Here is an 18,725-nt window from a genome sequence, read left to right on the forward strand (position 1 = left end):
AACAGACCAGAAGTTAAATAAAAGACAACTATCAACATTTAAGTTTAGGATGTATAAGTCATAAAGGCAGATTATACTAATAAAAGTCCTTCTTGTTTACTGAGTGGCTAAAGTAAGGGCAGAAGACCACCGTAGTGGTTGTGTTGCTGATTATAGCTTGTTGCTAATTTTTCTTCACACTCCTAAAAACCTACCCAAACTACACAATACAGTATCACAGTTAAACAGTGCAAAATTTTTTTTTTTTATTTTTCCTTTGTTACTCATCCCCCCCTTTACAATATCTGAGATGTTACTTCATCCAAAGTAGTTTATCATCTGTAATCAGTCATGTAAAATGGGAGAGGAAAAAAAGAAAGTAAACAATTTAAAATCTCAGCCCCCTGTCCCAGTGCTACAGCAAATTTAAGATAAGTCTACAGCATTCACTTACTTTAGCTGGTTCTGATACTGAAGCATATTTTCTTATTTGAGATTCAACACCTAAAGACTTAGCTAATTGTACAGCATTTGAATCATCACTGATTAGTGTCCCAAGAGCTACAAGAAGTCTAAATGTGGCTTCTAGGTCTTGTACAACTTCCAAGACTGTGCTAATTACTGACAAGCATTGAGCTTTCCCTTCAATGTTATGGTCTTTATGAAAACAAACAGAGTAGTTCAAGGTCAATGTAGCCAGAGCAATATGAATGTTCTTATTGCTCCCTGATTTCAGTTCTATTGCACGAGACATTAGTGATTCCCTCTGGGACATCATGAGCTTTTGTCCTGCCTGGCCAACAAAACAATTGCAAAAAGTCCTGAGAGCAAGCAGCTGGTTTGCTGGCTTTCCTTTAGGGTTCAGAAGATCAAGAAGATGACTACTGAACTGAGCCCCTTCTTTTTCATTACAGAAATTCTCATTCACATTAGGATGTTTAATGGACAACCGAAGAATGTCAAGGGCAGGGAAGACAATATCTGTAAAAAGAAAAAAACTCATTAGTTTATGAAAATACAGAAAATTTCTTATGACTATTACTTAACTTTTAAGGATTTTATGTTCCTGCTACAAAATTAACAATGATCATTTTAGAAAACATGAAAAATTATGTGACTGGTTTATAAAATGTTTATTTCTAAACTTGTGTTAATTGATTTTTCATATTTATATAATGGATTTATTGCTATAAGATCATATCTGCTTCAAAAATAAGGGAAACATCTCAGGTTACCAAATAGGCTAGCACACCATGAGTATTCAATAAATTCTTATGGAATGCACAGAGTAGGGACTTGCTTCTAAAAATCCCCTAACAAGACCAAAGAGTTGAAAAGGAAAAATTCTTTACAGAAGAATTACAGTTAACAAATGCTGATAGGATGTTTATATGTTGATGGGTAGTTTTATAAGGGAGGGATGTGATAGAAGACACCATCTGAATAAATGCACTAAACAATCTTAGCATTACTAAAAGTGAAGTAACCTGGTATTATTTTCCTCATGACATAATATGAAGCATAATTTATGAACAATTTTCATGTTAAAAAAACTCGTATCAAATCAGAATCTAATTATGCCACAAACAGGAAGACAGACAGAACACATTAAGTGATCAGCCAAATCCATGTGGGGTATTTTGTATACCACAAATGACTTCCTCTATAAAAAAAAAAAATCAAAGGCATAAAATAATGGTAAAGGAGGATACTTTTTAGATGAAAAAGAATTAAGTGATAAAACTGAAAAAACAAGCAAACACTAAAAGTGAGTGCTTGTAGTCTGGTTTTAATAGGTTATGCAGTTTCTGTGACGGCCTATAGAGGGAATCCACAAATACTCTGGAACCAAATATGAAATGGTACATGTACAGGGAGCATTTTCATATTCTCATAAGGTATATGTGACCAGAAAGAGATGAATAATTACAGTGTTAATAGTGAATGCTTTTGATGAAGTTTTTCAAGCTATGAATCAAGAAATATCCAAGTGAACTTTTATTTCATCTAGAAATACTAACTACATGACAGAGGTGAAAAGACATACTTTCTGCTTTCTAATTACATTCTGAAGTGTTTATGTACCTTCAGGCCAATTAATAGCTTTCCACAAAATCTGAAGTTGTTGGGCTGTGGGTTTCTCTGAAGAATTATTACATATTAGAGATAGTATCTTTTCCAGAAGTATCAAGTCATCCTCAGTTAACTTCTTATCTTCAGGTGCAGTTCCATTGAGCTCCTTCAGTTTACCTAGAACCCCAAACCAAATCTTCAAAATCCCATAACTGTAACTGGTCAGATAATATATGAATGCCAAATTTTTCAGTAATAGCGTATGCTACCATACACTATGGGGAGTTAATATTTCTCACAGCAATTATGAAAGACCATAAAATAAGGGTAAGGTGAGTATTTTTTAAGTGGAGGGCAGTATGGTAAAAGATAGGTTACTATGATCATTTTTATTTTACCAACAATTTTCTATGACCTTCAGAACTTTTTGCTTTGAATGCAGTTTTAAAGTATGTCATATTTGTAAGCATTTTGAAGGATTTTCAAAGAAAACTCATGTTATATATGCCAAAGTATAAGTCAATACCCCATTTTCCCAGTAAGAAAATATGTTACAATTTGTTGGCCAACTTCTGCCAACTTCTTTGGTTGTCCACAAATTGGTCAAAGAGTTAAATGTCTATTTATACAGAGAAGGAACTGGACTATAAGACTTAGTTATCTACATATACCACTGCTGTCTCCACCTTAAGACCAGAAACACTAGATGGTACTTGGCCACTACTGAACACTCTAATCAGAAACACAATATATGAATCCTCATTAGAAAGGGAGAAAAATGTGGAAGAGAACTTCAAATTCTTAAAGAATCCACACACTGGACTTACTGAGACTGGAAGACTCCTAGAGCATGTGGTCCTGAGTTGTTCTTCAAATCTTGAATTAAAACTATTCCCTGAAATCACCTCTAACTAAGTAACAGTTTAGTCCAAAGAGTATATATTGTTTCCCTTGAGTATTATGTTGGGGGAAAAAAAAATGATCTCTGTGAGACCAAAAGGGTCAACAGGTATTTTTACAGTGTAGATGAGAAGGCTGGGCAGGGAGATTAATAAATGGAAGTGAAAAAACAAGAACATAAATAATGAGAATACTGTTTCTCTCAAAACAAATGACAGTGTATCTTTTGGACTAAGAGTACTACTAGCCCTGTTTGCCACAAAGATTATCTTGAGAATTAACTGACATAACATAACATACGTACCTATGTATTATACACAGAGTTGTTTCTGTTTTTTTTTTAAGCTAGTATCTATTTTTTTCCAAATGCTTTATTTTCAGTAATTTTTACTTTTCTGAGAACATTTAGAGCTTGGAGGGGTGGGTTTTACATCTTTTCCTTTTAACTGTTTTCTCATTAAAGTGATTATGAAGCCATCTATTTGTGTAAGGCTTCTTAAAACACACTAAAGGTCTATAATCAGAATGCATAAGGAGCCCCAGCAGTACAATGGTTAACGAGTCACCTGCTAACTAAACAGTCAGTGGTTTGAACCACCACTTCACAGGAGAAAGATTCGACAGTTTGCTTTCCTGAAGATTTACAGGCTTGGAAACCTTCAGGGCAGTTCTACTCTGACCTACAGGCTCTCCATGAGTCAGAAACAACTCAACGACAATGGGTTTTTTCAATCAGAATGTGTATTGGTAGGTAACACAGTTTTGCTATAATAGAAGTCTTTATATTCATATAAGCACCAAGTTCCTAACATGTTAGGAGGCAAAATAGCCTTAAGAATATTTTGAACAGTTGTGGGTATGTGAGAAAACTAACAAAAATACACTTACCTAATATTTGTGTAGGGTTAGCTTGGTCAAAAGTGACAGCCTCTTTCTTAGGGAAATAAATATTCACTATTTTAGATGCAGATGATCGGTAGGCACTATTCCCTATTTACAGAATAGAAGATGAAAGTCATAAGTAGTAGTCAAAGTAAGATTTTTTTAATAGTATGTCTTTGTTTTCACAACTGTTGAAATACATAACTACTCACTGCATGCAGTAAAGTAACAAGCAGCCTCAAAAATAAAAGGGAAAAAATCATTGACAAAATTTTATAAATTATAGTTGGTTGATAGAATAACATTTTGTTTTTGGAGAAGATTAAATGTAAACAAGGCTTTTCTATGCCATATTTTCTATATTTTTCATGTTTATACCATTCAACCTAATTTATAAATTTTACAAAAATAAAAATGGAAAACAATAATGAAACTTTTCACTCATCTTTTCTCAGGCAAATTGCTGTCACCCTTCTCATGCCCTTTATTACTTACTCTAAACAACGTAGTAGGCATTGCCATGTTTTCTACTCATTTTGTATATCATCTTATAAATCCCCTCAAGTTATAAGTACCTGAAGGCTAGAAGTCCTAGTATTTTATATTTTTTAATTGCTTAAGTCTCTATTATACTAAAACACAGTACCTAATAAGAAACAATGGAAAAGAATGAAATATTTGCAACACTCAGTGACTTCAACTAGAGCATAATTTAATTTATATTTATTTACACTTTAAATATTAATTTATATGGTCATGCATTGCATAAACTCAATGGTATGTTCTGTGAAATAGGACATTATGTGACTTGAATGTTATGCAAACACCTATTGTAGTCTTCAACATGCTGAGAGGGATTTGCTTTTGTGTTTGGTCCTCAATCTACGTCATTAACAATTTCTCCATAAGTGATACAGGTTGCTCTCACATTTTCATTAGCCTTATAGCTTTCAGTGGAGCTAATCCTTTAATAGCTTGGAGATTTTATTTCTGAGGATCATTGTGACTGTTCAGTGTGACATGCCTAAATTGCAAGCAATAACATTATTGATTTTCCAACTTCATGTTGTTTAATAACTGTTTGTTTCACTTCCAAATCGATACTTCTCCTTTGCCTCTTGCTGCTGCTATCACTAGCATTGGTTTTGCAGTGTTTGGGAGCCATGACTTATGGTAACATTTTTGAAAGAAAATTAAACAGATAATGATACAACATTCAAGAGCTGCATAATACATGAGACTGGATGCTGGTGCCTATGAGTACAAGCATACACTATTACACAGTTAACTTTTTAGATATAAAGTACATTACAGTACATACAAAGCCAGTAACACAAGCATTTATTAGGACTATCAAGATATATGTACTATAGGTTATATATGTACCGTATCATTATCTGTCTGGCAGCTCAATCACTTTGTATACAAGAGACATAAGATACACATGATGCATGTTAGAAGCTGCTGCATTTGTAACCACTCAGGATTTCTGAACTTTACTGGAACCTTATGGGACCACAACATATATGTGGTTGGAAACCACCTGAATGAACATTATATGGGGCATGACTGTACTCCATTTTTGTTCCAACACAAAATTAAGGTATTTTGCAAAAATGTGAATAAAGTACTTATTTTAATGTTCTGAGCTCTGGTGGTACAATGGTTAAGGCATTCTGCTACTAACCAAAAGGTTGGCATTTCAAACCCACTACCCGCTCTATGGGAGAAAGATGAGTCTGTTTGCTTCTGTAAACAGCCTTGGAAATGCTATGGGGCAGTTCTACTCTGTCCTGCAGGCTTGCTAGGAGTTGGAATCAACTCAGTATCAGTGTGTTTGGGTTTGGGGAGCAAATTGGAAACAGAAAAAAGAAAAGATATGTAAAGTAAAATGAAGCAAGTAATGAGGTAAATGAACACGATTCTGTCTGTGAAGTATAAAATATGTATGGCACAAAGATAATCCAGACACTGCCTGTAGTTATGGTGATGAGAACACAAATGTTAATCAAGTATCATCCAAACAATTAAGCACAGTGACATGTTCCCTAAAGGAAAAGTCCAGGGTGCAATGAGCGTTATCTGATAGAATGGGTGATCTAGAAGGGAATGTACGTGGGTGTTCCAAAAAGTTTCACTTAATTTGTTTAATAAATATAAAATTAAATAAAAGGAGATGATTATAGTCTAAATAACTCAAGAAAGAGCTCAATATTTTCAAATCTCCTGAGACACAGACCAGTATAGTTAGACATAAGAAAGCTGGAGAGGAATGTGTTATATGTAAGGCAAAAGAAAATGTTCAAGAGAAGCCAATAGTTTTAATCAAAGGAGGGGGATAATGAGAATCAGATTATAAGAAGATCACTGGCTGCTGTGCGGCCACTGAGAAACCACTTTGGAGCTTATTTCATTAATCTAGGTAATAGCTTGGAATAAGGTATGTAACAGTCTAATATATACAATGAAGTATTAAAAATGGCAACTTCTGGAAAACAGAAAGGAATAGCGTTAACTTTAGTCATTTTTATAATACAACAGGTACAGGTAACGATTAGTAATCTGTACAAAGTGATTCATACAGATTTTTAAGTTTTAGACTCTTTAATTATAGAAGGTAGCTATTATCTCAATTTACAAATGAGAAAAACAGAGGTACAGACACACTGAGTAACTTGCTCAAGGTCAAACAGCTAAAACGTAGTGGAAGTAATATTTAAATTCAAGCAATCTCACTCCAGGTCCATAATCTTAACCATTGCGTAATGCCTAAGGCACTTGACTGCTAACCAGAAGGCTGGTGGTTCAAACTCAACAGCCACCCCTCAGAAGGAAGGTTGGGCAATCTACTTCCATAGTGATACTGCCTTGAAAACCCAAGGAGGGGTCGCTATGAGTCGGGTCTGACTCGACGGCACATAACAACAACAGATGACACTTTTGCAATATTTTAAAAAAACAACTTTAAAAAAATCACGTGCCAAGTTAGTTCTTAAGTACAGTTGAGGGGTGGGCTGGTTACGGATGTTTACTTATTATGCAAGGAGCATTGTTGGTATGGGAGCTCTGGTGGCCTAGTGCCTAAGGCACTTGACTGCTAACCAGAAGGCTGGCAGTTCAAACCCACCAGCCACTCCACAGAAGGAAAGTTGGGCAATCTACTTCTGTAGTGGTACTGCCTTGGAAACCCAAGGAGCAGTCGCTCTGAGTAGGATCTGACTCAACAGCAGTGGATTCAGTTTCAGTTTACTGTTGGTATAACAGTTAAGTACTCAGCTGCTAACCAAAAGGTTGGCAGTTCGAACTCACCCAAAGGCTCTGAAGGAGAAAGACCTAGTGATCTGCTCCAGTTAAATTACAAACTTTAAATTAAACTCTGTGGGGAACTTCTACTCTGTCACATAGAAATGCTCTGAAAACTGAATTGACAGCACCAAACAACAATTTATTATGTCCAATACTACATATGCTATACATATTTTCTTCTATGTCATGTTGTTGTCGTTATGTGCTGTCGAGTCAGACCTGACTCGTAGCAACCCCTCCTTGGTTTCCCAGGCAGTATCATTATGGAAGTAGATTGCCCAATCTTCCTTCCAAGGAGTGGCTGGTGGGTTTGAACCACCAATCTCCTGGTTAGCAGTCAAGTACCTTAGGCACTATGCCACCAGAGCTCCCCTTCTATGTCACAAAAGGCATAAATTAATAATTTAAGTAGGAGAAAATAAATGCCAATAGATTCATCACACTTGCAAGAGGTGGACCACATATTTAGCTTTGTGTTTTACTGGCAGCTAATACAGAGGAGGGGAGCTCTGGCAGCATAGTGCCTAAGGTTCTTGACTGCTAACCAGAAGGCTGACGGTTCAAACCCACCACCCACTCCTCAGAAGGAAGGTTGGGCAATCTACTTCCGTAGTGATACTGCCTTGCAAACCCAAGGAGGGGTCACTATGAGTTGGGTCCAACTCGACGGCACATAACAACAACAATGACAATAATACAGAGGAAAGCATACCAGCATACACACACACACTCAATGAATAAGATGTGTTCAGACTCTTAAGCTAGGTAATAACATTGCAAAAAAAAAATATATATATTGCTCAGGGAAGGCCAATTCTAGGCCTAAGAATAAAAGCTAATAGTTTTTTAGGTCCTCTTTAAAGAAAAAACATGTATCGCAAGTGCAGTATAGTAAATTACACAGTGTGTTTTTCTAGCCATAAGTCTTTGTAAACCCAGTTGTGGAATTTGCCATGAGCAAGTGAGTAGCTCCTGATTGTTAAAGTTATCCACCTGGAGAATTTCTGTTGCCAGTGGCACAAAGCAGTCTTCTGGGAAGTTCTTGCTCTCTCAGGTGTATAGAATTCTAATGTTGGGATTAGTGTGGCCACTCTGCCAGGCTCAAAAGGAGCCCTCCTAGAGGCAGAAGGAGTGTTTCTGACTGCTGGGTAAGAAAGACGCGCTGCTGAGAGAAACACGCTGTTGAGAGAGAGAAGTGAGAGACACACACTACTGAGAGAGCAATATGCTACTGAGACAGCCGGCTGCAAGAGACTAAGTGCATTTCTGAACTTGAATTGTAGTCTAGTACTTCCCTAATAAACCCATCATATCTGTGAGTTCTGTGTGGGCACCGCAGCAAATTATCGAATTATCTCTGCTGGCAGAGAGGTGGTAGGTTCTGCAGGAGGAACAGTTGGTGTCAGGGTTGGTGAAAGGGCTGGAGGGAGCAGCATGTCTGGCCTCGCAGGGATAGGCCTTGGGCTACTGATGGTCAGTCTGTCTTCCTCTTGTGGGGTAGAGGAGGTCAGAAGATGGTGCCTCCCCGACCCTTTGGCAGCATATAACGCAGTCACTAACATTATTAACATTTTCAGTAAGAATGAAGGAGTGACTGGATTAAGCACGGATTGTGTAGAGAGAGTGAAGAAAACACCCTTATCACAGTAAAGGGAGTTTTCAATCCTGGCAGCATATGAGAATCAAATGGCAAGATCATAAAACTGTCCTTACAAAACTCCAACCTAATGCAATATTAGACCAACCTGGGGAGAAAGCTGAGGTACTTTTTAAGCATCCCATATGATTCTAAAGTGCTGTAATGAAACAATTCTGAGAAAACTTTAAAAGCTAGGCAAAGAAGTTGGTCTTAATTTATTACATAAAAATTTCTCAAGAAAATGACATAACTTTTCTTAAAATCTTTACCTTGACAAAATGTTCCAGTGAGTTTTAAAAATCTAAGAAAAAAGAAATGGAAAGTACTCACCCGTAAATGGATCAACTCCAGCCATAGGAGTTCCCATACCTATGGAACCTGGCACATAACGACCAGCACCTAAAGTACAGTAATACCTGCAGTAAGCAAATGTAACTGCAAACTACAAAGTTCTACCTGCTCCATCTTTACATAGAATTGTTTATTTTCAGTAGTCACACTTCAGAATGACATCTTTATACATATAACAAATGTTCTGTAAACTTAATACATCAAAACGTTTGAAACAATGCTGGCATGCAACAAGTGCTCAATAAATGTTAGCTAAAAAAAATAATTCTGAAATCACAAAATAAACATTAAATTCCCTATACATTTTAATTACAGATATCTGATTAATTACAAAACCATTAGTGGACCGAAGAGAAAGAAACTAAAAGGTTTCCAGAAAGATACGTGAACACAGTTGTTACCGAAGTAAAGGCATAGGCAAAGAATCTAGCTAAGAGTTAGGAATGCTATAATAATGGCCCAGTCACATTTGAGATTATCCTTCTTATTGTTTCATCGAAAACTAAAAGAAAGGAACATGAAAAACAAGTATGGAGAGATAATTAAGGAGAGTTTGGAGTTGTTCAGAGCCCTGGATCAGGTATTGTGGGAAGAAGAAAGATGAGCTATTGCTAAACCTCTCTGAGTTCATACTTTAGGAGTTGGTAAAACATGTCCAACACATAAAGAAAACTCGAAAACTAAGAAACAAAAATAAAAAGCTTAGATATATATAAGATTAATTAAAATAATGAAGAATGTAAAATAAGTGGGTACATCTATTAAGTTCTCACTACATGCTAGCTAGCAAGCTAAGCATCTTACATGCACATATTCAAGTAAGTATTACTTTAAGTATTAATGAGATACCATTATTATTCTCCATATTTTAGAAGGTTGAGTACCTTCTCCAAAGCATTCAGTTATTAAGGAGCAGAGTATGGTCCTACACTTTTCTAAATGTGGTTGACTACCTAAGTGAATCACCTATTCAAGAATCAGATTTTCACAGTCCATTCAAAACCTAGTGGTTCTCCAAATTAGTTTCACTTTAAAAACATACAGGGAGCTTTTGAAAATATCTATGAACAAAGCACACACAAGACCATTTAATCAGAATTTTTAGGGGAAGGATGACAAACCAAAACCAAACCTATTGATGTCAAGTCTCTGCCAACTCATGCTGACCCCATGTGTTACAGACTAGAACTCTTCCAGAGGGTATTCTTGCTTGTAACCTTTATGGAAGCAAATCACAGGGCCTTTCTTCCACAGTGGGTTCAAACAGCCAACCTCAGGTTTGTAGTCGCAAACTGTTTCCTTGCACCACCCCTGTATTTGGAACTTACTTATCCAGTAAATCAGTCTCTGAGGGTGGGACATTGTAAGTAAGTGAAACAAGCTTCTCAGATGGTTCTAACATGTTAGAAGCTTGAGAACCACATAAATTAACAATGAGAAGAAACAAAAGAATTTAAGACTGACCTTAAATTTAAACCAGGTAGGGAAAAACTTCCAGCCCCAGAACTATTGTAAAGCTGAAGAACAACACTAACAACAATAATAGCTAACATATATTGAGTGCTGAAATGTATTCAAAGCATTTTGCTAAATATTTTATATATAGTAATCTATTTAATTTTCATAATATCCCAATATAGTAAGTGGCTATCTTTTTTTTTTTTTTTAAATAATAAACTAAAACAAAAAAACTAATCTGTTGCTGTCTATTCCAACTCATAGTGACCCTGTAAGACAGAGAACTGCCCAGTAGGGTTTCCAAGGCTATAATCTTTATGGAAGAAGACTGCCACATTCTTCTTCCATGAAATGGATGGTAATAGTGTCATTCAATTATCCTAACTAATGATTACATTGGAGCTCTGGTGGAGTAGTGCCTAAGGCACTTGACTGCTAACCAGAAGACTGGCGGTTCAAACCCACCAGCCACTCCTCAGAAGGAAGATGGGAAAATCTACTTCCGTAGTGATACTGCCTCGGAAACCCAAGGAGGGGTCGCTATGAGTCGGGTCCGACTCGACAGCACATTAACAACAATGATTACATAATTCTCTAGGACATTTAGTATGCTATCTTGCACATCTCCATAATCATTTCATCTCCTAAGCTGTTGACAATGTGCCACAGTGAGACATGCTCTGTTCATAGTGGCTCCAGGAGTTCTCTTGGTTTGACAGTGGTTCTTCCTTCTTGCTCCAGCAAAACACTACCAACGAAATCTGGGAACTCTGCTGGTACAAGCTTCAGGATATTGCTGTGCTAAACATGCTAATAAAGAGAAAGCCATCATCTTTCCAACTCTTCAGATTCTTACTATTATTTCAAATCACATTACATTACAAAAGACTTCCTAACAAACACTGTGACATCACAGCATTTGATAGGTGGTTACTATAGTATACAACTCATCAATAAAAGTGGGTACACCCATCTGAGCCACCAATCCATTCATGGAGAAAGGAAGCCGAGAGTAATTTGCAACTCCCAAACCTCCATGTGTTGATTCAGTCTATGATTGGGACAAGATTATAGGCTATCAGTTTTGGAATTCCTGCTACTAAGAATGGATACCAAACAGGTTATCAATTTCTTCCCAAGTTAGATATACTGTCTGGGAACTCTGACTGAGTATCAAACAGCAGCACTGTGCATTAAAAGCTATTAGAAGCTATTCTGAATATAGATTGACGGAGGAAAAGCGATGCCAGGCCATGTGAAGATCACCAAAGAGCCAAGGAACAAAAGCTAACAAGACAAGAACCTTCCTGCAGAGCCAACAGACAGAGGAAGCCTTCCCCTAGAGCTGGTGCCCAGATTCCAGACTTCAAGCCTCTAAACTGTGAGAAAATAAGTTTCTGTTTGTTAAAGCCAAGATGAAAAAAAGGAAAGTTATTCTGAATATAGAGACTTATTTAGCTGCATTAAAGGCCAAATCTGGCATTTTTTTTTTTTCAGTAGTGATGATAGCGATGCATGCATACCTTGGTAAATAAACTCGCTTTGAAGAGACACAGAGACACGTCAAGAGCTTCATGAAGACCATTAATAACTTACATGAGAAACACTAATTCTAGGTAGCTGTATGGATTGTCTACTTCCATGTTAAGTCAAAATATGCCCGGGCAAATTTCTTCACTGCACTGCTTCATTCAGTATCAGGGACTCACATGGCTCCTACTCTGTTCATGATCTGTAGGATCTTGCCAGTGATATCAATCATGTTATTTCTTGGCTGGTGGGTTCCCCTATTATCTAGTTTTACAGATAAAAATAAATAGGCTCAGATAGGTTAAGGAACTTGCCAACTTCTCGCTGCAAATAAGTGATAGAGCCAGATTTCAAACCAAGGTCTGTCTGACTTTAAAACCTGTTCTCTTAACTACTCTGCTCTCCTGGTGAAAGAATCACTGATGAAAACAGTGTGTCTAATTTTAAGACATGTAAAAGTCACAGGGAAATCTACAGAAGTACTCCAGGAAAAAGCAGTAATTAGAAGTTAAGGAAAAGGAAATATATCAAAATTGGAAGTATAGATTAGGGAATTATAAGTGACTGGATGGTATCTCCCAAATGCAAAGTCATTGTAAAGCAAAATGCAATGTAATTACTGAAGAGGTATTAATCAAAATTGCATCCCACCTGTGAAAGGATCTGCTGCAGGCAGTGCATTAGATCCTGACGAAGAGCCCGGAACATAACGACCACCACCTGTGCATGTAAAACAAAGGAAAAGCTTATGCGCTCCAACCTTCATAAACAGTACAATGTTTAGAATAGAAAAGTCTAAGCCTGTAGAAAAACAAGGCTCACAGATAAGAGAATGACATACATTATAGTTAGCATTCTTACATATAGGGAAAAACTAAAATTTCAATGTTTCCTCAAGTTTTGTTTTCTTAACCTTAAGGCTTTATTATATCTTAGCTTCAACATTTAAATATGAAAATAGTCATGAGTCACTTAATGCCTATGATATGTTCTGTGAAATAGGACGTTATGAGATTTGGATGTTGTGCAAACACCATATTATAGTCTGGTCCTGCTTTTTCTTTAAGCATCTCAAACAAGCTTCATGCCTTAGCAAACCAAAACCAAAACCAAACTCACTGCTACAGAGTTAACTCCCACTCACAGAGACCTCCAATAGGTTTCCAAGGCTGTAAATCTTTATGGAAGCAGACTGCCTCATCTTTCTTCCATGAAGTGGTTGGTGGGTTAGAACTGCCAACCTTTTGATTAGCAGCCAAATGCCTTAACACCACCAGAGCAGTGATCCTCAATGTGCTGAGAATTCCCTTTTGTATTTGTTCCTCAATTTACATTTTTAGCAATTTCTCCATATCTGATATAGATCCCGCTCATATTTTCGTTAGCCCTGTAGCTTTTAGTGGAGCCAATTCTTTAACAGCTTGGAGAATTTTTTCTTTGTTTTTGAGCACTGCAGTAATTGTTGAGTGTGACATCCTAAATCACATTCACTGTTTCCAACTTCATGTCATTTAATAAATCTTTTCTTTCACTTCCAAATTGATATTTCTTTACCTCTTGCTATTGCTATCACTAGTGCTAGCTTTCCTGCATTTTGGAGCCATGATGCACTTCACAATAATATTTTTGAAAGAAAATGAAATAGAGAGACAACACTACAACACTCAAGAGATGTGCAATACATAAGATTGGATGCTACTACCCACGAGTTGAAGCATACACTGTTATATGGTAAACTTTTTAGATAGAAAGCAGAGTGCGTATATAAGTCAGTGTTTATTATGACTATCAAGACCTAAGTATATAAGTATATAAGTATATATATAAGTAGCTTATGTATGTACCATATATATATGTACCACACCATTATATGCCTGGCAGCACAATCACTTTGTATATAAGAGTCATGAGATACATGCGTTGCATGCAAGAAAGTGTTGCATTCACTATGTTTCATTCTCTAGTAGGGATTTCTGAACTCTATTATATCCTTATGGGACTACAGACATGTATGTAGTTGGACACTGCCCAAATGGACACTATGTGCTGCATGACTGTAACTATAAATGCAAATATAAAAATAGAATTGCAGGTGGTCTTTGACCTAAATAATATGCATATACAATCAGTTCCTGTCCCTGTTCCTATACAAATTCCCGAGAAGTCCTGCTGTTGCTATAAAAACCACAGGCATTAAACGTTAAGAGAACCCCTCATTAATAACATGTGTCAAACAGTACACTCAGTGCTGAGGATCCAGCAGAGAACAAAATTGCTTGTATCCACTGAAGCTTACAACCCACTGAAGAAGAGACATACAACGAACATGAGTGTGACAAAAGAAACAGACTTCCTTATATACCTTAAGAAATGTGAGGTATGTACAAGGTTTACTGTTGTTGTTGTTATGTGCCATTGAGTCGGACCTGACTCATAGTGACCCCTCCTTGGGTTTCTGAGACAGTATCACTACGGAAGTAGATTGTTTACTAGCAGCACTAAATAATAAGAGTTGTCCACAAAAAGATACATGTTTCTAAAAGTTAAGAATTTAGGAAGAAAGATGAAAAAAAGCCAAGTATCTGTTAGAAATCTAACTTCTTTTATATCTGTTCTCCCACAAAAAAAATTTACAAAATATTGCAATCATGAATTCTCTTTTGCACTTATTCTGAAATTCCACCATAGAAATATCCAAGTCATAAGCACCTTATTGTTGTTTGTTCCAATGCAAGTACTGAGAGAATACATTTGTAATTAATTAATTCTGTTAAAGCCAACACATGGGTGAGATTAACTTTATTATGTGAATGGACAAAGGAATTTTGAACCAGAATGAGAGGAGATAATTTGGGAGCACTGAATATCTGTGAGGGAAAAGAAAAATAGGAAGATCTACGTAAGGACATGATAGGAAGAGAATATGGGGTCCTTGTGGACTAGGTAAAGCACTAGCACATGAAAAATGAAGTTAAGAACAATGATAGAAAAACATTAAAAATTAAGTGCCTATTTCAAAATTTTACTTAGAGCTGGTCCTGTACCTAAAAAAAAAAAAACATTTTATGTCCTCCTATACCATGGCCTCAGTTCCCTGGAACCAGAACTCAAGCCAAAACTATCAGGATTGTAATTTACAGACAACCATGAGAACTTAATCCTTTTATAACACTTCACATACTGCATACTAAATTATAAACAGCTGACTTATAGAATACAAACCATATAGAAACTAAAGCACCCATAGTCCAGTAATTTGATGGAGAAGTAGTCACTTTAGCCTCATGTCAAAACAGAATTTCTATTTACCATATTTCACTTATGTGTTTTTTAAAGGAGTAATTATATAAAGGAATGAAGTTTAATTTTTATTTCAAAAATGATTGTTACTTTAACATTTCATTTATAGTATTGCTGAATTTCTTAAAGAGAACAATCTAAATATTTCTATAAAATAGATTATGATGTAATAGTACTGTGTTGTCAGTGACAGCAAACATTGATCTACGGATGGATAGATGCGTGGACAGGCTGAATGATCAGGTTTGTCTAGGCAGGGGAGATTGTGCCCATGACCATGTATAGGGTTGGCAGACGATGCAATACAGCATATTTGTATGTGCTGTAAGAATGGCCAGGTATATAGTGGAGCTGACAAAGGACAAGGTTGTGATGACTTCTTGGCCACAGCCAGCTAGCTATGAGGAAAAGAGCGAGTAGTCAGACCTATGGGTTTGGGACCATGGTCGCAAGGACATCAAACTCATTGGCATAACATACTACACAAAAGCATTGTTCCACATCCTACTTTGGTGAGTAGCAACTGGGATCTTAAAAGCTTGCAAGCAGCCATCTAGATGCAACAATGGGTCTCTCCACATCCAAAGAAAAGAAGAATGAAGAAACCAAAGACACATGGGAACAATTAGTCCCAGGGACTGGCAGACCATGTGATAATCAGCATATAAGACCATGAAACCAGAAGAACTACATGGTGCCCAGCTACCACTGTCAAATACTCAGAGAGGATGTATAAGAGATCCTGGATAGAGTGAGAGAACAATGTAGAACAAAATTGAAAATCACAGGGGGGGACGAGGTTTGCTGGTCTGATAGAGCCTGGTGAAACCCACTAGCTGCCCTTCAGCTCTGGAATTTAACCCATTCCTGTGGCTTCCAGCCAAATAACAGTCAGGCATATGGGCTGAACATTTACACCAGGTAGATACACTCCTTGGAGAGATCAATCATGTTGTTGTTGTTGTTATGTGCCATCGAGTCAGCCCTGACTCATAGCGACCCCTCCTTGGGTTTCTGAGGCAGTATCACTACGGAAGTAGGATTGCCCAACCTTCCTTCCGAGGAGTGACTGGTGGGTTTGAACCACCAGCCTTCTGGTTAGCAGTCAAGTGCCTTAGCCACTATGCTACCAGAGCTCCCAGGGAAGTGTATGCACAGAGGAACAGCTGGGGGGTGGGGGCAGGAGTGCATGGGAGGGAAGAATGCAGGGAAGAGGTAACTATGGGGAAGAAGTGGGAAGAGAGCTGTTACACTGTGGGAAATTGCAGTCAATGTCATGAGACAAAATGTGTATGAACTACTGTATAAAAAATGTATTTGCTTTATAAACTTTCACCCAAATCACAAAAATTAAAAAAAAAAAAGATTTTGTAATTTTAACTTAAAAATATAAATGAGAAATAATTTATCTAATGCTATAAATCTTGATTTTTATTTAAATAGGATGTACAATAGCTGTTTTAAATACATTAAAAAAATCAACCAATACTGATAGATGTACATGAAACTTATTACATATCCTAACTTACCTGTAAACGGATCTGAAAAACTGGTGTTCCCAAGTCCCAACATTTGACCTTTTGTGTTATCAATAATAAACTTAGCCACTTGATCCAGAAACATAGGATTCAAATCATTCTTCTGCAAGAAGTTGTATGCAGTTAACCAGGGATCATCACTGGTATTATATGGCAATTTATATGATGGTCCACCTTCATTGACATCAATTGAGAAAACATAATCAAATTCCTTTAATAGGAATATAAAAGCAAAATAAGTGATTATTAACTTATTTGTTCTAATACAGCTCAATGACAAATATAACATATCACATTATGTGCTCTTTATTATAAACTTTCTCTAAAATACAATGCTGAAATCTTCTTTGGCACATAAAGATTACTAACGATAATCTGCATATGCTGCAAAGTAAGTATTTTATTTGGTGAGTGGATAAGGATAATGGCTACATATTAGCTTTAAGGCCAAAGGAGGGGTTCCAATTGGTTGATCTCAAGGCCAGAACTATTAGCTGTTAGCATGCCTGCTCACCAAAACATACTGGGACCATAAAAAGTGTCTGCAGGGTCCCTAATGTCTTACTAAGTTAAATTACAGCCAGGCATGTGTTCTCAAGTATGTTAACTATTAAAAGACAGGTAACAGCTCATTTGTCTGCCAAGTATAGCTCTCCCATGGCACATAACAACAACAATGCAGAAAGTGATTTTTTAAACATCTATTTCAAGACAGAAAGAAGACAGAGTTTTCCCAAAATAATGTATTTTTAATGTCAAAATACCAAAGAATATATTTTATCAGTATGGGGAAGAGGGAAAAGACAATCTTTTAATTTGTTTAATGCTTTAAGATAATGGTAATTAGAAAGATGCTGACATACTTTCCCTTCATATAAAACTTTTCCAGATGTTTGCTGACTAGCACCAGATGAGCCAACAACATCGCCAATTTTCATCCATCTTCCTTCACTAACACTCCACTGATAGGCTTCAATTTTCTCTCCATCTCTAATTAGACGAGTCTGTCCATCTCTAGTACCTTAAAATAAAAGTTTTTAAAATCAAAGGTAGAATGGTATACTAAAATTGAAAAAAAACCTAAATGGAAGATTGTACCATTAAAATTTATACATAAGGGAGACTGGCAAGAGGGCGGACTAGGCAGAAAGACTGCAGACCCTCTTCAACAAAGAAAAGGGAAACCAATTAACACAGATACAGAAGATAATTCTGGACCCCTGAGCCTTGAAGGGAAGGATATAGAAGTGGACTAAACCCCAACTAGCAGAAGAATTTGCATGAAAATACCAAAAAAGGAGACATATGGAGCTGCAGTCTGGCAGCGATCCTGACGGCACAGACAACTTGGAGATTCCCAAATGGTGGCAGGACCTAAAAATTAACCAAAAAATCAGCCTTGCTAGCCAGGGACTGCATGGAGGACTGTGCATGGTGGCTGAGGAATAAACGGAGACGGTGATGAGAAAGGTGGTGAAGAGAAAGGTGGACTTTTGCTGGTCCAGAGGGTGCCGCCATTTTGAAGGATTAAAAGCGGCTTGACAATTTTGGATATTTAAAGAGACAGTGCTCTGGCAGATTCCTGGGGCTTGAGAACACATTCTGCTTTCCAGCAACCCCATGGACACTCCGGACCCGCAAGACTGAAAAGGTACAACTTCTTCTTGTTACTCTTATACCACACACCCACTTGGTGGAGGTGTGGCCATCCCCCACTCCCACCTACCTTCTGAGCCCACAGGAACTCCATCACAGTCTGTGTGCTCAGA

The 18,725-nt window shown here is 37.0% G+C and overlaps 1 protein-coding gene across 1 annotated transcript in view; it reads right to left on the reverse strand.

The window, feature by feature from the left end:
• Window positions 1-394: 394 nt before the first annotated feature.
• Window positions 395-18,725, reverse strand: part of PLAA (phospholipase A2 activating protein) — a 58,814-nt gene continuing 40,483 nt past the window's right edge. Inside the window, exons 8-14 of the mRNA XM_007948134.2 lie at window positions 17,820-17,977; window positions 16,948-17,167; window positions 12,770-12,838; window positions 9,110-9,178; window positions 3,841-3,942; window positions 2,065-2,229; window positions 395-960 (exon numbers count right to left, since the gene is read on the reverse strand). Of these exons, the coding sequence (XP_007946325.1) occupies window positions 395-960; window positions 2,065-2,229; window positions 3,841-3,942; window positions 9,110-9,178; window positions 12,770-12,838; window positions 16,948-17,167; window positions 17,820-17,977 (1,349 nt within the window). The remainder of the gene's footprint in view (window positions 961-2,064; window positions 2,230-3,840; window positions 3,943-9,109; window positions 9,179-12,769; window positions 12,839-16,947; window positions 17,168-17,819; window positions 17,978-18,725) is intronic.

This window comes from Orycteropus afer, unplaced genomic scaffold, assembly GCF_000298275.1.
Source record: "Orycteropus afer afer isolate SDZICR_OR568_19922 unplaced genomic scaffold, OryAfe1.0 scaffold00205, whole genome shotgun sequence".
In the NCBI taxonomy this organism is placed as follows: Eukaryota; Metazoa; Chordata; class Mammalia; order Tubulidentata; family Orycteropodidae; genus Orycteropus; species Orycteropus afer.